The 22,929-nt window shown below is 41.5% G+C and overlaps 1 protein-coding gene across 2 annotated transcripts in view; it reads right to left on the reverse strand.

Moving 5' to 3' along the window:
- Window positions 1-2,549: 2,549 nt before the first annotated feature.
- Window positions 2,550-22,929, reverse strand: part of ESYT2 (extended synaptotagmin 2) — a 91,296-nt gene continuing 70,916 nt past the window's right edge. For both annotated transcript variants that reach the window (XM_044765649.2, XM_014830484.3), the window contains 9 exons: window positions 21,112-21,186; window positions 19,937-20,023; window positions 14,305-14,454; window positions 11,765-12,150; window positions 10,413-10,511; window positions 8,606-8,737; window positions 6,943-7,048; window positions 6,060-6,109; window positions 2,550-5,945 (listed from right to left, as the gene is read on the reverse strand). In XM_044765649.2, the coding sequence (XP_044621584.1) occupies window positions 5,900-5,945; window positions 6,060-6,109; window positions 6,943-7,048; window positions 8,606-8,737; window positions 10,413-10,511; window positions 11,765-12,150; window positions 14,305-14,454; window positions 19,937-20,023; window positions 21,112-21,186 (1,131 nt within the window). In that variant the 3' untranslated portion in view covers window positions 2,550-5,899. The remainder of the gene's footprint in view (window positions 5,946-6,059; window positions 6,110-6,942; window positions 7,049-8,605; window positions 8,738-10,412; window positions 10,512-11,764; window positions 12,151-14,304; window positions 14,455-19,936; window positions 20,024-21,111; window positions 21,187-22,929) is intronic.

Genomic DNA, 22,929 nt, shown 5'->3' on the forward strand with positions numbered 1-22,929 from the left:
AATTTTTTCACTGGCCTCTTGTTTATCCCAACTGGTATCACTGCTCCAGGCAGCTGCAATGGTAAACAATTGCCACAAATTCTTTTGATAAACACCCTGGTGATACGGTTTTCCCAGGAGCCAGACAGGTCAAATACTGAGTTTTCTGGGGATGGGGCTTTCGGGGAGCTCTAAACCTATTCTGCCCCTCCCTTGTTTGGCTTTAGGTTTTCATTGCTATTGTGGTTCCAAGGCTGCTGTATCGGTTTTTTCCACTGTATTTTTTTTCTTTTTCGTGAGGAAGATTGTCCCTGAGCTAACATCCATGCCAGTCTTCCTCTATTTTCCATGTGGGATACTGCCACAGCATGGCTTAATGAGTGGTATGTAGGTCTGCGTCCAGGATCTGAACCGGCGAACCCCAGGCCTCTGAAACAGAGTGTGCAAAGTTAACCACTATGCCACCAGGCTAGCCCATTTTCTAATAGCTATTAACAATAGTGTATAAGACACAGAGATTTGTATGTTTTTATGATTTTCCCCTATTAAACATGTTAAATTCAAAAGTCTTCAGATTATTTTATTTTTCAGGTAGATGACCTCATATTTGAAACTTTTTTCTTTTGTTTTTAGGAAGACTAGCCCTGAGCCAACTGCTGCCAATCCTCCTCTTTTCGCTGAGGAAGACTGGCCCTGAGCTAACATCCGTGCCCATCTTCTTCCACTTTATATGTGGGACGCCTACCACAGCAAGGCATGTGCCACTGGGCCGGCCCCTGATTTTTTCTTGATATAAAATTTCTAATCTTTTTCTTTTCATATTGTATTGCCCAGGATTTCCAGAATAACGCTAAAGGCAGACTTCCTGGCTCATCTCCTATTTTTACACCTCAATTGTTTCTCAGATAATTACACTGTTGGCTTTTTATCTAAATAGTATTTTTTTTTTTTCCTGAGGAAAATTTGCCTGAGCTAACATCTGTTGCCAATCTTCCTCTTTTTGTATGTGAGCCACTGCCACACCATGGCCACTGACAGACAAGTGGGTAGGTCCACCCACAGGAACCAAACCCGGGCTGCCGGAGCGGAGCATGTCTGTCCATCTTTAAACAGAAACTTGTTAAAATAAATTGTTACTTAGGGTCTGCCAAACTTTATATATACATCATTCATTCAATAGATATTTGTTCACCAACTACGTGCCAGGAAAAGTGATAAGCCATCGGAAAAAGATTTAAATAACATCCACATCATCTCTGCCCTTGGGATCTTACAGTCCAGGTGGGAAATGGCTTTAAATAAAGCCAAACTGCAACATGTTCAGTGTGGTGATGGAAGGTAACAGGCACTAAGAGAGCTGATGACAGGGAGACCGCGTCTGACGGGAGCGCGTCGGTCAGGACGCCTGGCAAATACACTTTACGCTGAGGAGTCAAGGCGGGTGGAAGTCAGCTGGGCCAGTGTCAGGCAAAAAGCAAGCTGGAGGCAGTGAGATGGGAAGGAGGGGGACGTCTGAGGAACTGAGAAGTATCATAGGTGAGGGGTGCAGGAGGAGGAAATACAGCTGGGAAGTTGTCAGGGCCTCAGAGATATGTTAAGCTCTCGGTCTTATTTTAAGGGCAATGGAAAGCAGTAGACTGATGAGTCAGATTTGTGTTTTGAAAGATTCCTTTGGCTGTTGTGTGGAGAATGCAGCAGGGGAAAGAGGGGCTGAGGCCCGAATGTTGGGAGCTTACAGGCAGGCACAGCAGTCACAGTGGGTACATCCTCAGAAGAACTAAAGGACTTGGCATCTGCACATGGGAAGAGATGCAGAGGGAGTGTCAGGAGGGTCCAGGCCTCGAGGTCAAGCACCTAGACAGACAGGAACACTGCGAGACCTCCACGTGCAGAGGCATAATGAGCAGCAGCTGCATAAACAATCTTGCGCTCAGCAGCAAAGTCTGCACTGGAGATATAAATTTGGAAAGCACGGAATACCCATGGAATTAAGCAGAATACAGAGTACAAATTAAAAAAGGGACCAGAACCAAAACCTGTGTTACTCTAATATTCAGAGTCCGGTTAGAGGAGAAGACAGTAAAAGAGCTTGATCAATGGCCGGCAATGTGGAAGGGAAACCCAGAGAGCAAGGCGTTGGAGAGCGAGAAAAGAGGTCAACCATGCTGAATGGAGGGACCCAGAGCAGGAGGCCCTCGGTCAATCCCAGTCGTCAGGAGTGGGTGTGGACAGTGGTGAAGACCTCCGGCATTTCCTCTCCATCTGTTCAAACCAGCCTCTGTTTCACTGCTTCTCAGGGTTCTGGTTGTAAAGCATATATAAAGACTATATTCTCTCCTCATGATTACCTTTCAGAAGAGCAGTTTTCAAAACCCAGAGTCTAAGGTAGGCAGAGGAGAGTCAAACAAAGATGGAAATAAGAGGAGGAATGTCAATGATCTGATGTGGTTCTTTTGAAAATGAAAGGATTCACAAATAGCACGTATAAATAGTACAATATATCTACTGTTCAAATTATCTGGTTCTATAAAAATTTCATTTCAAAACACAAAGGAAAAACAAATCGCAAGTGAGCTAACATAAAAGTTTTATTGAATAAATACATGCATTGTCATGTAAAATTAGCTGAGCAGAAAGGACATTCTGTAATAATGAAAAACACCCGCTGCTGCTTCCGTCTGCAGGGGTGATCGGGCTGGAGCTGGGGCTGAAGGAGCAACCGCAGTACAAAGGAGCACACGGACTTGCATTTGGCTTAGGTTCTTGAACAAGGGTCGACCTCTTCATGAAGAACATCCGTAAAAGGAATTCTCACAGTACAGAACACAAACTGTGGTAAATCTAGTACGAGGCTTCTTTTGATTCATCTGAAACTTGAAAACAACGCCTTCATATTTCTGTACTTTAAGGCACAGGATAAGCAACCCACACGAACAAACTAACAGAATTCGAATTCATTTAAGTTAATCTTCCCTCCACTGGTTTGGCTCATTGGTGTGTAGAAAAGTTACAGTTCCCTTTTTCTAGATGAACCTGTTATTAAGAACCAGAAAAGAACAGGTTGAGAACTCAGAGTGTTCTCCACCGCAGGACCCTGGAGTGCAGAGCCTGGCCCTTACCACAGCACTCGAGAGCTTCCCTTTGAGCACTTATCTTGCCACAGGAGACAGAATCACATCTGGGAGGTGTTTGGTGCCCTTAGAATCAGCCCTGTCCTTTCTTTTAAAGAGAATGGAGCTGGCTGCTAGGGGCTTGGAACCTGCAGGTGGGTCTCTGCCTCCAGCCCCCACCATCACCACATCAGAGGGCAGGGCATCATGCTGCTAACTGGCTTTATTTGGGCTTTGTATCTTTCACTGTACTTATTTTGCCTAGGTGTTTAAATAAAGCATTCCATCAAGTAAAATCCACATTGAATAGGTGAAGCACATGGTTGCAAAATCCAAAAGTATAGGATGTCAGTAAAAATTCTTGGTATGCTAAATTTCAACAAAGAGCCAAAAGCCCTTCAACAGATCTAATTTAAAAAAAAATCCTTGGGGCCGGCCCCATGGCCAAGTAGTTAAGTTCATGTGCTCCTCTTCAGTGGCCCAGGGTTTCGCCGGTTTGGATCCTGGGCATGGACATGGCACTGCTCATCAGGCCATGCTGAGGTGGCGTCCCACATGGCACAACTAGAGGCACTCACAACTGGAATATACAACTATGTACTGGGGGACTTTGGGGAGAAGAAGAAGAAGGGAAAAAAAAAAGAAGACTGGCAACAGATGTTAGCTCAGGTGCCAATCTTTAAAAAAACAAAAAAAGTCCTTAAGGCCAGCCCCGTGGCATAGTGGTTAAGTTCAGCGCGCTCTGCTTTGTTGGCCCAGGCCCATGGGTTGGGATCCTGGGCACAGCCCTCACCACTTGTCAGCCATGCTGTGACGGTGACCCACATATAAAGTGGAGGAAGACTGGCACAGATGTTAGCTCAGGGCTAATCTTCCTCAGGGGAAAAAAAAAAATTCTCAATAAATCTAATACTGCAGGCAGGCAACCTGTCTACTACAATACCACAGTAAATGTTCCGTGTGGGTATATGTTGATGTGTGTATCAGCATATTCATAAACTTCCCCTGTACATGAACATAGGAAGCGATTTACAATGACGCTTTGGAGTGAAGTTTCATTAAACAGGAAACAGTGAGATTATACTGGTCGTTATGAGCACGTGAAATGTGTTGTGGAGCTATAGACACCGCTATAAACAAACTCAGGGTTTGAGGTGTAAATTAAGAGGAAACTGAAATCTGCTGGAAGGAGGAGTGTGCAGAAATAACCACCAGCGTCCCCTAGAGGCACTTTGGTACGTTTGGTCACGCGAGCAGTCCCGAAGTCCAGGAAATGATTTACGGTGAGATCTCCAATTTCAAGCACAAAGCTGTATTTCCTCAATAATGTATACATGATTTTAGATGCTCTTATGGCTAAGGAAGTCATTTGCATCATACAGCTTAAAATATTTCAAACTCTTTCTGCATATGTGCATACGTTGTTGATAGGCGTGCACAGCTATGACACTGCCATAGAGCCTCACCTCCCAAGAGGTCTGGAACTCTTAAGTAAATAAAACATGCTTTTAACAACCTAAAAAGAAAAACATATTCCAAAATAAAAATAGTATAACAATATCCCAACACTGAGGTCAGTCATGGCATAAGTGAGGAAACCCAGGAAATGGTTATTTACAACCAACAGCTACTGTGCTGGCCGCTGGGCCGAACCCTATGGAACTGGTGGTGGTCTGTGCATAAGAGCAGAGTGAAACCAAGTGCCAGCTCAGGGTGACCTGTCCTCTGTATGATGTCACACTGACGGACAAATGAAAGAGCTATCAGGGTGATCTGTTCTCTGCATGATGTCATACTGACCAACGATTTGGTTTTTAACACCATTTCCTATCTGCTTACCCTGATCTTTTTGGTGACAATGTGAGCTTGTCTTTCTTTACAGGCTGGGAAAACACCGAAAATTAACAAAGCTCACCACCAACTATTTCACAACAGCCTACCTGCTAACATTGAAAGTCTGTCTGTATTATCTTTTTTAAAAAGTATGATGTGTATCTGTGTACTACCTCATAAGTAAGTTATAACAAGCAATTAAAAATAAACTTAAGACATTTCATTTTATGTAAGGAATTTCAGATTAGAACACTATGATTTATGAACCATGACAATTCTCTTAATATTTTAAATTACTCAGTTATACAATATTTTTCCTTATAAGTTCTTCAACTGACTTCTCAACAATACATCTTGATATTTATGAAAGTGTTAATATTATGAATACTTTCATTATCCAGAATGGGCAGAAATACACTAATAGGTAATAATCTTTCAGCTTTTCTTTTTAAAAAGAAACACCACAAAATAGGTCACTGAGAACTTTTTCCTGCAAAGACAAAAATGATTATTTGTCATAAGAATTTAATAAGTTTTAGAAGAAAAAATATATATATTTCCTTGATTCATTTTCTTCTGAATTCAAACCAGCATGTAGATATTATAAAAAATAGAGTCTATTTACATGGCATAGTGTACCTCAGTGATATACAAAACAAGGCAATAGTAAAGCATATACATATATCCACTTCCCAGTAGATACAACTCACATAGCTTTACATCAGACAGTAATCAACTACTATCCTACTGTATTCTAAATAACTGGTGAAATACTAGAGGAGATTAAACATACAAAATTAACAATAATATTGGCCAAATATGCCTAAAATGTCAACAAGTTTTATAAAACTATTAAGGTAGGTATAACTAAATAGATGACATTATAAAAATAGTATCAGTATGTCTGTGGGAGGGTGCATTCCGAGCACGTGGGGTGGGGCAGACACACCAAGGAGGGCTCCTCACGCCAGAGTGGCCTACGTCACCACCTGTGGTCTCGTCCCATCTTCCGTGAGGTCGTACCTGAGAGCAAAGGATGATGACAACAGACATGTGGTCAACTGTGGATAGTGTCATCAGATAAACATACAGGGTTCTCTGTCTATTGGTTTGTCTGTCTGTGGTAGGGACACTCACCACTGGGTCCAGCCTTTGGCGAGCTCTTCAGACGCCAGACCAACCAATACCTGTGGGTTAAAAGTTTGTAAAAGTGGGCTGACAGAATTCCTTTTAGACTTTTCACCACTTCTTCAATCTCTCCAATCTTCCTCTGTCTTCATCTGGCAACACAGAACTTTCCTTTATTTTGAGTCTCTCGTTTTTCAATATTTTCTTAACCTACAATCCTATGAGCTATATGGTTGATGATAGCCAAGAGGTCCTTCCTGTATCCAACAGCCTTAAAATTAAGTTGCTAGGAAGTATCAGTGGAGATAATTTATAGAGATATTGGCTCATGTGCCTTTAATGGCAGCATAGCTGACGTGGATTTTCTGTTAATGGCATCTACAATTCAAAACTCCTCTTCCCTAACTTAACCTCTAAGCATATAATTAAAGCACATATAATCTAAGGCAAGAGTTAAATGTGAATATGGACAAAGACTAGAAGGAATTGAGAGAAATGAAGCCAATGATTTGTCAGAAAAAGAACAGCTGATGAGTTGAGGAGACAGAATTGTAGGAGAATATCTTCCTTTGTGTTTTCTTTCAATGTGATACTTGAAAAAAAATTTAAAAATAACCTTTTCTTCAAGTATAAGTCCAGGAAATTAGTGTGACTAATGTGCCAATAATATGAATATGTAAAACAACAAAAATACCTTAAAGTATCTTTAAAATGTAGTGATGTCTTAGTTGATACACATCTTTCACAGTCCACTATTTTAGAAATGAGCATTAATGAGGGAGTAAGTTCACCCCTTTCCACTTATATAAGTATGGTCTAAAAAATACACTTTGGGTAAGTGTTTAATTTTTACAAAGTGTAGTAACTGATGAAGGATTTTTTCCAAACTTACTTTGCCAAGAAGCCCTTTGTCTTTGGACAGGAAGCCGCCACTGTTCTTCACTGCTACGTCCAGCGTTCTCCTCTGCACTTCCGGTAGTGAAACGCTGAAATCAAAGCTGAAATGGAAAAAGACGACCTTCCTTAAATTTCTCCATAATTTTGCTGTATTTTATTATAACTAAAAAATGGCATTTCTGTTTTTAAGGCCATTCCAAATGTTATGTTTGTTATTTATTGTAAAATACTGTAATTTTTTTGTAAAATTTTTTCTAAATTTATTGTAAAATAAATATTGTAAAATTGAGTTCTGTTAGATGTTTGGATCTGGCATTTCATGAAGACTCAAAAACGAAGTTTTTTTTCATTACTTTCCAAACATAAGAGAAGGTTCTCGATCCTATGTGGAAGGCCCTAATACCTGTGGCTCCCTCACGTGTGGGAGGGGTGTTCTTTTGAACATAAACACCTAACTCTTTATGGTAGTTAAAACATGGACTGTGGTGGTAACATCTGACATGACAGTTCACTCACACAGGCCTAAGGACTAAAGGAGAGTAATTTCAAACCCTGGGTGAGTGAACTGAAAAAAGGTATTATGTAATACAACTTCACAGAAGGGCAAAGGTCTGCCACATGCTTTTCAATGCCCTAAGTCACATGCCAGCAACTGAAATGCCTCTGGGGAACCAAGTCCCAGAAGCTGGCTGGTGTGTGGCTAGAGTGCATCAGGGTCTCTGGCAACCCAGAGGACTGAGGGCCTGCGGCCACATAGGGACATGGCTGGAACACGGCTGGCCTTCCCACGGAGCTACAGCAGTGAGAAACCCAAACTCGTACGTGGAGCTTCCAATTCTTAAGTGCTGCAGCTATGAACACTCTGTCAGATGAAACGTGCCCACACCAGGATTTAGTAGATGTCTGTCGGTTTCTGACCTTGGTTCAAGTAAAGTTACTGGTGTGAGAATGCGATAAAGGAGTAGCATCTTTAAAGATGGAATGTAAACTAAATTCACAGATATTGCTACCATTCAACTTGACCATTTCCCAAATGCTGGTGTTCTTTTTAGCTACAGAGGACTATAACATAAGACACGAAATTTGCACAGATTGAGGCTCTGTAAGTTGGCCTGAAGCAGCCCAGGGTCCCCAAGAGCCTCCCCAGGTCACCACACTAGAGTGACTGCAGAGCAAACATAAGCCTCTATTAAGCCAGACTACTAAGCAGATTCACAAAAATTAAAATACTGCCATTTCCCACTAATTATTTTATTGGTTTGGAAACTAGCTGTTTTTCACGAGAATATTCTATTTTAAAATGTTATAGGTTTATTGTTATTTTAAAATTCTCAGATTTAATTTATAACTCAGTAAAAATCAATAGAGCCCCTATGAATGAAAGTTCTTTCCGGTCATCAATCATTTGCTCTTTATTTAATCAGTAGTCTCCCTGTCCACAGTGTTTACAACTTGAATTTATGATGTTTAGCACTTCTACATGAAGTTCAAAATACTTATTTGTTTAACAAGTCCACATCTACTAATTTTGAGGAGGGTTTTCACTTACACCTCTCAACAGTGTGTTGGCTTAAATGCTTTAGTCGTGAAAGGTACTGATCAGGCCTTCCTTATTTGTTAACCCAAACAGTCTACCCCCAGCTGAGTACACACCATACCTCTGATCAAACACCGGGTTCAGTGTTTTCTTTGATACGTGTGTTTTTCTCCTTCCTGACCTCCTCTTGTCTGGTAACAAATACATGCGGACATATGGGTCAGAGCCATCTTCAGAGAAGGCAATGAGGTTTCTTATGACACAAACCAGAGAACACTAGGTATTAGAATCTTGGAAAAGGACAACATCATATTTGAATCTACTATTTTGATTTCATGTTTATCTAAAGCTGAGGAGCACAAGAGTGCAGCATGCTTCTGTCTTCACCCCATGCTCCCCTGCTGGCCTCTTTCAAACCTCTCAGCAGCGTTCCCTAAGGTTATTTTGCCTCCATTTTTTTTTTCTGAGGAAGATTACCCTGAGCTAACATCTGCCACCAAGCCTCCTCTTTTTGCTGAGGAAGATTGGCCCTGAGCTAACGTCTGTGCCCACCTTCCTCTATTTTGTATATGGGATGCCTACCACAGCATGGCTTGATAAGCTCTATGTAGGTCTGCGCCCAGGATCCAAACTGGCAAACCCCAGGCCGCTGAAGCGGAACATGTGAACTTATCCACCGCACCACTGGGCCGGCCCCGTGTCTCCAATTTTTGAGCCCAGAGTTTGGGGAGTCTTGTGACCCCTTGCCCTGTGTCCAGCATAGAAACTACTGCTTCCTCTTTCCACAGTGAGGTAACATGGTCAGCCTTTCAGCCAAACAAAGTGGCCTCCCAGGAGACCCCAGGGAGGCCACATAGCCACTGTCCACAGGACCCCTGAGTGGCACCCGGCCCTCTCTGGTGCCTGCTCAGGCTGCTGACCCCACTCTCTGTCCTTGTCCACTTAAACCCTACACAGACAAGGGCCCACCTCCTTCATGTGCCTGTTGCTCTTTTCCTAGGACAACTGGTCTGAACCAAACACAGTTTAGGATTTAGTTATGTGCAACCACTTCAATTTATTCACTTATTGATCAACCTGAAAACTGAGTTACGGGACTGTTTAGTTGGAGTTCTCTAAAACGGTCTTCTGTTCCTGCATCTCCCATAGGAATTATCTCAGCAGCAAGAACATATAAGGTGCTCAATAAGTATGTATTGAATTGAACTCTACGTTTATATAATCATATTTCTAAATGTCGCTAATGTTATTTTCCTATGTTTCCAACAGCTTTTTATAAGATCCAAATACTTATATCACAACTACTACCAACACAGACAAGTCACATAAAAGGAAATTAGTCAGCTTCATACCATCACCATTAATCAAATACAAATTAAAGCAACACTGTCGTCCCACATGACACTTACTAAAGTAGTACCCTGCACAAGTTAAAATAAATCGTTCCTGATCGTACACCCGTACCCCTGGGTGCCGCTGTCAACTGGGAGGCTCTTTCTTGAAAGCCTGGAAATATCTATCAGGGTCCCAGAAACTTTTTTCGATCCTTTGAATTGATACAAGCCTACTCCTGGACATTTAATGCCAAAAAGACACTTCAAGAAAAGAAAACTATGTTCATTATTGTGCTACACATAACATAGATATGTCAAACATCCAACTATAGGGAATGTTATATAAACTACAGTACGGCAGTTCAAGGGAGTATTACAAAGCAATCAAAATGGTTACGAGTAGAAAATGTTTATGAAACGACGTTAAGAACAAAAAAAGAATAAGAACTGAATACTTGGATCACTGTCTAACTATAGCACACTCTGAGTGCTTTGTTCTTCAAATGGAACAAACTCATCTGTTTGGGGAAACTACAACTAAGTGGTTCCTTGCCCTATCCCACGTCTACACCAAGGCCCTGGGCGCCAGCTCACCTGCAGGAGTGCACAACCACCACGAGCTTGTTTCTCTGCGAGCTGTGCCGGATGGTCAGCTGGATCTGCCCCAGGGGAGACTGCCCCAGTGTTGCCCCACTGGCGAAACAAAGAGGGAAATTACAGCTCTGCTCTGACCTCACGTAGGGCCTGAGTCACTGGTACAACTACTGGGTAAGATCATGTTCATTCAGATAAGAAGGAATCAAATTACCCGTGAACTTGAACTTAATCTGAATTTCTGAGTGTAAATCAACCAGTTTAATTCATACTTCGGTTGAGGGTTAATAAAATTTAATTATCAAAAACTGACAGCTTTTTCAGTTAGGCCCCAAGGAAAAATGAGACATAGCGGTCTCCTACTTAGAAACATCAATTCTGCGGTCTTTGCGAAGCAAGGCGTAGCCTGTAATTACGCAAACCTGTGTATCCTTTCTCACAGCCCCACAGATGTTGCTGGCTTTATTTCTGACTGATGGTCATCTCATGAGACTGCAACGGCCCTGCTTCCATTTCTTTCTCAAGTTGAGCACAGACTCCCAAGACAACCAACGGCTGCTCTGGCTCAGTGTCCCTATGGTCATCTTGGCTACTCCCCAAATTTAACTCCTGAGAAGAACCGGTTTCTGCTTTAAAATTCTATTTCCTTCGAGACAAGAGGGAGGGACTGATTTCTTTTTTCCAAAATAGGGGACATGAGAAAGTGCAAAGGAGAGAAGTGCCAAGGGAGTCCCTCTAACCATCAGGACCACATGTTTCACTTCTGCCTCCACTTCTTATTACTTAACACGCCTCTCAGAACGACAAACAGGAAGAACTGTTTCAAAGGGAAACTCTACCCCTTCCACTGAGAGGAAAAGGTTAACATCTGAAACTTGTGATAGCTCAGACTGTTTTTTCCTCCTTATCTAAAGAAACCATAAATACATCTATAAATCATGGGACTTAAATTAGAAATCAACACAAACATTCAGAGACAGAGCAAAGCAACTTGATAGTAGTAATGGGGTGTTGACCCAACATGAAAGAACAGGACCTGTTCTTATACAACAAACAGATGCCAACCCCCATATGAAGGTTCCACAGTCAGCTCCAGCCTCTGCCTGCTGGTCTGAGGACAGGCACACGGAGCTGCAGAGCCTCTCGTAGCTGTCAACCTGTCACCCCACTGCTGTCTCTAAATGAGCCAAATATTAGGCCCTAGAAAATGGTAGGCTTTACTGTGCAAGTGAGACTCAGTGAGTGACAGGGCAACGTCCCCTGAAGTTCCTTCAGCTGAGACAGCGTGCCCTCGCCACAGCACGTGAGGCGTGCGCTTGGATTCAACAAGAGCAAAGTGAGCGTCTAGTTACTTTTCAAGCTGCCGCAGCCTCTGCCGGAGCTCCTGTGTGGCGATGGGCAGTGATATGTCTGAGGCTATGCTTGGGGTGGGCTCCTTGACAGAGATGTGGCTGGGGGAGCAGGTGGGGCCAGCGTGGAGGCTGGAGGAGCTCCTGCCCAGGTCTCGCAGCCCCAGAGGGCTGGCCTCTGCGGGCTGGGCTCTCTCTTCCACGCCAGGCTTATCACTGCCCCCAATGACTGGTGTGGATGGGGCCGTGCTGCTGTCGCCAGCGCCTGGTGACGCAGACATCTGAGATCTGACAGATACTTTTCTCCCTTCTTTGGAAACAGAGGGTCGCTTTACTTGGGCTGAGTGTTGGTGGTCTGGAGACCGCTCTTGCTTTTCAAGGTGCAGCACCTGGAGGTGGAAATAAACACAGTGGTAACAGCCTGATACATGAACAGCTTTTCATTTGCAAGTGTTCCTTTAAAACTTGGCACAAAGTATTAAAAACAATCTAGTCTATCAGTTCAGCTATTCTATTATTAAAGTAATACCACATTACAGAGAGTTTAGAAAAAGGGAACTTTAAGTCATCAAAATCACACTCTCATGATGCAAATGTTTCCCTGTATTTATCCTCAGCCTCTTCCACGTGCACACATTGCTGCACAGCCGTGGGGCAATGCTACTGCTGGAAGAGCCTGAGTTGCATGCCCTGGACAGGAGACTAATCTCTTTTCCTACACGGGGGGCCTCCAACAGCGACCCCAGGGAAGGGATGGGGGCTGAGGACACCTCTGCCCAGCAGAGTTACCCCAAACACCGAGCTTCAAGGCGGGAGCAGCTCTCATGCCCTTCACTTTGTGACAGCACACGAATAGTTCACTTTGCTGGCTGTTAATATTTACTTTTAATGCACACAATACTCCATAAACCCCTGCACTCTGAAGTTATTGTGATGGCTTGAAGTTTTTTCCTGCTTTTACGAAATAAAGTTACAGCAAACCTCTTTATGTCCGTGGCCTCCTCACATCCTACATTATTACCAAAAGTCAGATTTGCAGAGAAAGGGTCCCTGGTCCGAGGGGCTCTGTGATTTACAGCCTGAAGACACTGCAGTTCTCTCAGGAAAGGCTGATACTCAGGGCCATGACCAGGTTCAAGAAGACCATTTCCACTGCACCCTCCACAGACTAGGTTTGTTCTAATTTTTCTCTTTTTTTATTGCTGAGGAAGATTCGCCCTGAGATAACATCTGCTGCCAATCTTCCTCTTTTTGTATGTGAGCTGCTGCTATAGCATGGCCATTGACAGATGAGTGGTGTAGGTCTGCACTAGGGAACCAAACCCAGGCTGCCAGAGCAGAGCACGCTGAACTTAACTACTGGGCTAATAGGGCTCACCTGTTCTAATTTTTTAAAGTTTTTTTTTTTTTTAAAGATTGACATCTTTAAAAAGATTGACAACTGAGCTAACATCTGTTGCCAATCTTCTGTTTTTTTTTCTTCTTCTTCTTCTCCCCAAACCCCCCTAGTGCATAGTTGTATATTCTGGTTGTGAGTGCCTCTGGTTGTGCAATGTGGGATGCCACCTCAGCATGGCTTGATAACCGGTGCCATGTCTGCACCCAGGATCCAAACCAGTGAAACCCTGGGCTGCCGAAGCAGAGCGCACGAACTTAACCACTTGGCCACGGGGGTGGCCCCTGGTTCTTCATTTTAATTTGCATTTTTTAAATTAGTGAGTTTTAGCATTTTCCCGTATGATTGCCCGTTTTATTTTCAACATTTCCTTAGGTACTTACAAATGAAGTATTGTCTATTTTGAACAAAATTCTTTCTTTCTGTAATTTCTACCATCTTGTAGTTTTATTATATTTTCTCTTCAGAATGACCTTTGAACATTTTTTTTTTTTAAAGATTGGCACCTGGGCTAACAACTGTTGCCAATCTTTTTTTTTTTTTTCTGCTTTATCTCCCCAACTCCCTCCCCCCCACCCCCCGCCCCGTACACAGTTGTATATCTTAGTTGCAGGTCCTTCTAGTTGTGGGATGTAACCTTTGAAAACTTAACCTCAGCACAAAACTTTGTTGATCCAGATAGCAATATCTTCTGGAACAAAGGGTAAAACAACAGTTGGCTGGATTCATGTGAAAGCATAAGGAATAATCCTGGGCCTGCTCAAGCAATCTGGAAATACTACTTCTGTTGCATGTTTGAGTCTAAGCCTTAATCATTTCTCCCCTGAGCTCCCACAACATTCAGCAATAGTTTCCATGCTCCCAAAACAAGCTCCTTCTTGTTTGCGCCTGGCCCTGTGGCCAGCACTGTGATCACTATCAACTCATGTCCTGTGGCTGTCACTGTGATCACCACCCACACATGTCCTATGCCCTGTGGCTGTCACCATGATCGCTGTCCACCTGTGCCATGCAATCAGCACTACGATCACCTCTACCCGGGTCCTGTGCCCTCTACCACACTCTGAAGCAGCAAGTGCCCTTGAGGATCACCAATGCAGCCTGCTCCCCTGTCCACTCCTAGATTTACTGTGGGAGACTACAGTACCCTGAGGGCGATCTTCATCTTCAGAGTGCTGTTTGGACCTGAATTACTGAGTTGGAATCGCTGGTTCATGGTCATGTCATCACTGGTGAGCAGCTGACTGAGAGGGATCTTCAGATTCCCCAGGGAACACTGATGCTCTTCATCTTTGACCTGTGAAACATCGCACAGAAACACTCAGCTCTGAGGATAAAGACAGAAAATGTAGAAAGGTCCAAAATTCAGCCTTTAAAAACATATTTCAGCCATCTCCTTCTAAGCAGTATTTCCATAAATGATTAACACAGTAGGAAACCTCCTTAGGAAGACACAAATTATAACAAGTGATGTTACAATGTATCCATGTCACATGTATCTGTCATTTCCTCAACACAGAATTATAATAAGCACAAAGAAGAGAATGTCATGTTTTATGAATACATTCTAAGAATCCTGAGCTAAGAGGCAGCAGTCTACACAAACCTGAAGATTAGAAAGAAATGTCCTAAACCCTTTGAAAATGGTGATAACACACAACATAGTGATGTGTTGTTTCTACTGGTGACACTTGTTTATGGAGAAAAAACATTTCTAAGAGTCTTTTAAGCCTTCTCTATTCAAAATCTACATGGTTGTTTTGAAAATTTACAATATCTACTTTAAAGGCATGGCGATTTCTGTCTCCAGAATAATAACCTTCAGCATCACCTCTTAAAATAGTTTAACCAAACAGAGTAAGAATTTAGGTGGTTTCACAGGCTCTATGAAAATGGTCAAAGAAGTTAACTACATGTGAAAACCCAAACGTCTGATTGCTTATTTCTCTTTAAACTGCAATAACAAAACCATTTTTAAATGAAATAATGAGACAGTGTTTAGAGGACTTTAAAAGTTAATACAAAAATAAGCTAGATATACACATTTGGTATAAAACAAAAAATAAAAATATAAAATAAACACAGAATAATGGAACAGGTGGGCACACCCTCCAGTGACCTGGGGTCTGTCAGGGAGAAGTGAGAACTCCACGGCAGGCCATCCTCTCAGACTCAGGATCTCAGCGGCTGGGGAACCAAGTCAGAGGTGCACAAGCCAAATGGAAACAGACGCCCTCAAACTTCTCAAAGATTGAATGCTGGAAAGGAGGCCATGCCAAAAAAGAAATGCAGGAGCCAGAACTGTTTAGACTGACACATTCAGTACACTCACCACCGGGATGACCACACAAGCTGTGTGATCCACCTAATAGCTCTTTCCTTTAAGCTGAGCTATGTGAGAGGAGGGTAGAATACACAACATTGAAAGTACCAGGCATACATCTAAGAAGCTCCCTCCAACTCCTCCTGAGTATGTAAGGTATACGGCATATATTTTAAAACATGCAAACGGAGGACTTCTGCTTCTGACCTTGATGGAGTAAGAGGAACTGAATTTACCATCTCACCTGAGCTTAAAAACCAGATAAAATATATGAGACAACGGGTTTTAGATTGGACAACAATCTAACAAGTGAGGTGCACTCAACAACGGGTCTGGTCACGGCCTGGTGAGTGTCCAGGCCACGGTGTTCAGTAAGAGGATCCCAGACAGAAGCCAGTAGTGCCCCTGCGTTAAAGATAGGAGGTGAAAAAGTCAGGGAGCAGGAGGTTCTGGAGAGGACAGAGCTCCACGCAGAGAGCTAGAGGCCTCTGAGGGCATCTTCAGCTGATCAGCACATGGAAGGGAATGAACCACCTGAGGCCAGAAAAGATGTTCCAGGAGGAGCAGAGGGACAATTCCCACAGCACAAAGGGCTGCCAGTAGCATCCACTCCAAACAGAGAGAAGAAACCTTATCACACCTGGGGCATCAGACCCATGAGGCACATGATCCCAAGACTAAAGGCTGTCAGGTTTGCCTAACAAACCTTGAAAGGCTCAATGTTTCCTACTAAGTAACTCACCTGCAAATGAGAACAAAGCACCAAAATATTTAAAGGAATACAAAAACCCAGCACTCAAAAATGTAAAATTCACCAGGCAAAAGTACCAGGCAATCAAAGGAGCAGGAAATATATGACCTATAAGGAGGGTAAAAATCAGTCGCAGAAGCAGATTCAGCAATTAAACAGATGACAGAATTAGCAATGAGGCACTAAAAGCTATCACACAGACACCACATACACGAGAAGGCGAGGAAAGACAGCGAAGACAAAAAGATCCAAATTCAACTTTAAGATGAAAAATACGCAGGATGGGACTGACAGCAGATTAGACACTTGAGGTGGGAAAAACTGGAGGATGTAATGGCCAAAAATTTTCCAAACTTAACAACAGCAGACTTCTCATGAGAAGCAACGCAAGATGGAAGACAGTGGAAGAAAAAAAAGTGCTAACCAAAAATTTTCTATCTTATGAAATATTTTTCAAAAATAAAGGTGAAACAGAGGTGTTTTCAGACATACAAATGCTTAAAAAATTCATCTCCAGCAGACCAGCCCTACAGAAACTGTTAAAGCAGGTCCTTCAGGCAGAAGGAAAATCTCCTCGGGTGGAAACTGGAATCTACACAAAGGAGCGAAGAATGCTGGGATGGTAAATATGTGGCTAAACAGGAAAGACTACTTCCTTACTTTCTTTAAAGCTCTTTAAAATATAAGTAACTGTTTAAAACAAAAATAGAAAAACATATTGTGGGATTAAACACACACACAGCAGTAAAATGTAAGACAACAACAACACAAAGTCTGGGAGAGAGGAAACAGAAGTATGCCAGGGAAGGCTCCTGTCCCACCTGTGTGCTGGGCCACTACTGAAAGGCAGGCCACTGTAAGTTAAAGATGTGCACCACTAAAAAACTCAAAAAAAAATAAGGAGGTATAGCTAATAAGCCAAAAAAGGAGACACAATGCAATTATAAGAAATGCTCAATTAATCCAAAAGAAGTCAGATTAAAAAAAAGAGAAAGAGAACAAAGAATAAATGGGGCAAAAAGCATGGCGGCAGACTCAAACCAACCACATCAACAATGGCATTAAGTGCAAATGGCCTAAATGCGAAATTAAAAGGAAGAGATTGTCAGATTGGAAAAAGCAAGATTCAGGGGCTGGCCCCGTGGCCAAGTGGTTAAGTTTGCGCACTCCACTTTGGTGGCCCAGGGTTTTGCCACTTTGGATCCTGGGCATATCGCTCATCAGGTCATGTTGAGGCGGTGGCCCACATAGCACAACCAGAGGCACTCACAACTAGAATATACAACTACGTACTAGGGGGCTTTGGGGAGAGGGAAAAAAAAAAGATTAGCAATAAACGTTAGTGCAGCTGCCAATCTTTTTTTAAAAAAAAGCGAGATTCCACTGTATGTTGTGTGTAAGAAACCAACTTTAAACATAAAGTCACAAATAGGTTAAATAGAAAAAAACGGGAAAAATAAACCACGCTAATTCCCATATAAAAAAAGGCCAGATAGCTAGATTAGTATCAGACTAGGATATGGAGATGCGATTATGGAGCAAAGAATATCACTCAAGTGTAACTGTAAAAGGGGATTTTTACCATGATAAAGGGATCAATTCATCAGGTGGGCAAGCGTAACAATCCTAAACGTTCATGCACCTAATAACACAGGTTCAAAATACATGAAGCAAAACCTGAGACTGAGGGAAAAAAACAGATAAATCCACAAATACAGTCAGAGGTCCCAACACCACACTCTCACTAACTACATAACAAGCAGGCAGAAAACAGCAAGGACACAGAAACCCTGAACACCACCATCAGCCAATGTGACCTCGCAGATGTGCAGGGAACGTTGCACCTGCCACACGACAGCACTCCTTCCACGCGCTCAGTGTGCACACGTGCTGACAGAGACAACACTCTAGACCAGAAAGTTCGTCTCAAGTTTAAAAGGACTCGAGCCACACAAAGCGCATCATCTGACCACTATGAAATTAAATTTCAATGAATACAAAGAACAATGCCCGAACAGTTGAAAACTAACAGACCTCTAAATAAACAATCCGTGAGTCAAAGAAAGAAATCAAAGGGGGAATAATTAAGTATTTTGAGAGGATTGAAAATGAAGCCCCAGCAAGTCAAAATTTGTAAGATGCGGCTAAGACAGTACTTAAAGAGAAATATATCAGACTAAATGTTCAAATGATAAAAGAAAGTTTTCAAATCAAGCTTCCACTTTAAGAAGCTAGGAAAAGAAAAGCAAAGGAAACCCAAAATAAGCAGAAGAAAGGAAATGATGATTATAGCAGAAATCAATGAAACAGTAAAGAGGGCCGGCTTGGTGGCAGAGCGGTTAAGTTCACACGTTCCGCTTCGGCGGCCCAGGGTTTGCCAGTTTGGATCCCAGGTGCGGACAAGGCACCGCTTGGCAAGCCATGCTATGGCAGGTGTCCCACACATAAAGTAGAGGAAGAGGGGCACAGATGTTAGCTCAGGGTCAGTCTTCCTCAGCAAAGAGAGGAGGCTTGGCAGCAGATGTTAGCTCAGGGCTAATCTTCCTCAAAAAAAAAAAAAATGTCTACAATGAAACAGTAAAGAGAGAAAAACAATAATGATAATCAATGAAACCAGAGTTGGTTCTTTGAGAAAATAAAATTGATAAACCTCTTGTCAGACTGATCACAGGGAAAAAAGAGAGAGAAGACAATAATTACCAATATCAGGCACAAGAAAGGTGGTATCTTTACAGGACATTAAAGGAATATTACGAATAACTTTGTGCCAAGAAATTCAAAATTTAGATGAAATGGATGAATTCCTTGAATGACATAAATACCAAAAATCATCAAGAAGAAACGGATAAGATGCACAAATCTACATCTATCAATGGAATTGAACTTGTACTTAAACATCTTACAAATGCAGGCCAGACGGCTTCACTAGGGAATTCCAGCCAGCACTGGAGGAGCAAAACCAATTCTACACACACTCTTCTAAAAGAGACACCACATCATCACCCAGTGGAGATTATCCCCACATAAGGGCTTACTTGCAAGGTTTTCAAATGTTAAGTCTTGAAAACCAAATAAAGGTTTGCAAGGTTTAACATTTGAAAATCAACAATGTATTTCACCATATTTACAAACTTAAAAAGAAACACTGTACAATCAGCTTAAGTAGAGGAGCCTTTGACAAAATTCAACATCCACTCCTGACAAAAGCACTCAGCAAACTAGTAGTAGGAGTAGAAGGAAATGTCCTCACACATCAGAATTAATGGTGAAACACTAGGCCTCCCCTTTCAGGTCGGGAAGCAGGCAAAGGTGTCCACTCGTGCCAGAGGCTGGAGGCCAGGTAGGGAGACAAGGTAGGAAAGGAAGGAAAAGGCTCTCAGACTGGAAACACAGAAGCATTCCTACTGCAGACAACATGTAGGAGACAATCTAAGATATCCACAAAAAGCCAACAAAACGAATAAACAAGTTTAGCAGGGTTGTACAATATGACATAAATAAACAAAAATAAAATCAACCACGTTTCTAGATAGTAGCAATAATCAATCAAAAGTTGAAAATTAAAAAAAAAAATTACTGTAGGGATAAGGTTGACAAAGATGTATTGATTACAGTGATGGGTCCATAATTGCACACTTTAAATATGTGCAGTTCTTTGCATTTGATTATATTTCAACAAATCTATTAAAAATGCAAATAAAATACCTCAACTTCAAGGTCCTGGCGCTTGGGATTGTGAATGAAGAAAGTGAAGTTTTCCTCCCACACAGGTTCATTGGTTTTGTACCGAATCTGAAAGAAATATCCAAATATGAGCGCTGCGATATTTTCTGTGGAAAGGGGCTACCAACAGTGTGTTTATCCATTTATTGTGTTTGGAAGCTTGGGATGACTTTAAATCCCAAGGCATATATTTACTGAGCACGCAATACTATGTATTAATCGTGGAAAGTGGGGCCGGCTCCGTGGCCAAGTGGTTAGGTTTGCATGCTCCGCTGTGGCAGCCCAGGGTTCAGATCCTGGGCGTGGACATGGCACTGCTCGTCAAGCCATGTTGAGGCGGCGTCCCACATCCCACAACTAGAAGGGCCTGCAACTAAGATATACAACTATGTACGGGGGGGGGCGGGGGGTGGCGTTTGGGAAATAAAGCAGAAAAAAAAAAAAAGATTGGCAACAGTTGTTAGCCCAGGTGCCAATCTTAAAAAAAAAAAAAATCGTGGAAAGTGTTCAAAAGACGGAGAGACAGGCCAAAGCTTTTAGAGTGTGTGAGGGAAATCAGTCATATGACACCCTACCCTGTGCGCCAGTCCCAGTGACAAGGACTTCTGCTTGGTTTGGGCCTCGTCCCCCTACTGCCCTGGGGATGACACAGTGCTGCACGTCAGGAAGCTTCTTAAATTAACTCACAGTTAAAAGTGAACAATGGCCTGTAACTTCATATAATTCCTGAAATGTTTTCTCTCATCTTAGGAATGTAGAACTTATTACAGCAACAGCAATGCCCTCTCTCAATTCTTGAACAGAATTGTATTTGTTGAATTTTAAGCACACTGTTGGTTATCTTTTAAACGAAACATTTATAGAGTACTCTAAGGAAACTTAGAAATTTGTCCCTCGTCATCTACCCATGAAATCAAACAAAAGCACATTCATACGTTATTTTTAAATGCTATTTTTTACCAAAATTAATATACTAGTATAATACCAAAAATATATTTGTTACCAAATTAAGTAGCTGGTTATCAAATGACTGCTTTGAGAAAACAAAAGGAAGACATGGAATCAATGGTCTGGACACCTGCATCATCACCAGCCTGGCAGTCCCCACCCCCTGTGATAGTGACATCACAGGCAACTGGTGGGAACATCAGCCTCACCTTGCTCTCCTGGGCCTTGTGACCAACTGACATTTGGACAAGAGGATTTGGGTTGCTGTTTATCTTCTTCCTTGACTATCCAAAAACAAAAAACAGACAAAATAAACAAATACATCTTGAAATGGGGCTTACTAAAAACATAATTATTGGCTTATATTAACAGTCATTTCTATTTACTTTTGATATTTTAATTACAGGAAATATCTGGCAACAATTTAATGGAAAACAATTGCTAAGCACATCCCAAAGCCATAACTGTATCTACCATGAAATAAATTAAGAAAACTTCTATTTGCAAACAAGTTTTAAATGTTAAGGTCTTTTATCTTTATAGCAAGCTACTTTGGAAAAATGGAATCTCCTGGAAATCTTTAATGTTAATTACAGCTCTCAAAACTTATTTTACTGGGATAACAAAATGAATCAAGTGCAACGAATGGATACAGAAAAACATGAGAAAGGACAAATGTAAAAGACTGTATAATTGGGAATAGTCCTCTGGTTGGCATAATAAAAATACTATAATGTCAGAGACAAGTTTTTACGTTTTTAACTTAGTATCTGCTGTTCAAACATGTAGCTACCAGACATCAAATCCTGCTTACCAGCTGCTAAGTAATTTTGACTGGAAGAATAAACATCAATCTAGAATCACATTAAATTAAGCAGAGATGAATATAATGAGAAAAATTCAAGAATAAGAAAAAATGGTAAGAAGTATACTTTAGTACAGACAACTGATAGAAGAAAACATAGTAAAACACAACATATATGGGACATGAGGTTTATTTATAACTTAGCCCCACAAGAAGATGCAGTTAAATATCTGTGTTAGTGGAAATTAATAATATTAGAAGGTCACAAAAATGTTTTTTAGTTAAATAATTTGAGTCAACACTCAATACTGCAGCAATGACAGAAAAAGGCATCAAATTCATGATTACTGGAATAAAATATTACTAGCCCAAACCTACTGCAATAATCTATTTTCTGGTTCATCTTTTTGATGTGAATGAATTCTGCAAAATGAAATAAATACTGTTAAAAAAATATCCAAGGCTATAGACTACTGTGGCAGAGAATACTAATTTTTCCCCTAAATCCATTTTCTCCTTCTTCCTTAACATCAGAACCCCGGAGTTTTGGCTGAGCACAAGTCTTCTGTAAATAGAGATTCTGTTTCCGAACCTCCCTTGAAGCTGGTGTGGCCAGGGAACAGTCTGGCCTCAGAGAAGGGGTGTCCTTCCTTTGCCACGCCCCCCACTTTTGTGGAGGGGTTGAACACAGCAGAGTCACAGAATTCTGTTATATTCGAGGGAAATAAACTTCTGTCTTGCTTAAGTTACTGCTACTTTTGAGTCTTTGATACAGAAGCTGAGTTTGTTTCTTAATATACTTACTTCATCTCTAAAAAAGTAGCCATTCATTCCTAGAGATTTACTTTATCTTATCAATTTCAAGACACACTTTTTTTTTCTTTCTTTCTAATGTTTCTGAAAACAGAACGAAACTTACAATTGATACTTTATGCACCTGCTTTTGGGCAAATCGTGGTATGGAGATAGTTGTCACTGCCTTAACCAATTTATTTTGCTTATATTTTCCTTTCACATGTGCATGTAACATGATAAAAATCTATGTTTATCCTAAATCTAAAAATTCTTTCAGTAAGTATAAAATACTATCAAATCTTAAGAGGCACTTTTTTTCCTTTCTTAGTGGTACATAAAATAATGGTGTATTTTACAATGGATGATGTTTTAGATTCTATGAAATAAGGTTAAATTGCTGACTAAGTTTTCTACCAGGACACAATAT

The sequence above is a fragment of the Equus asinus genome, chromosome 1 (assembly GCF_041296235.1).
Source record: "Equus asinus isolate D_3611 breed Donkey chromosome 1, EquAss-T2T_v2, whole genome shotgun sequence".
NCBI classification, from domain to species: Eukaryota; Metazoa; Chordata; class Mammalia; order Perissodactyla; family Equidae; genus Equus; species Equus asinus.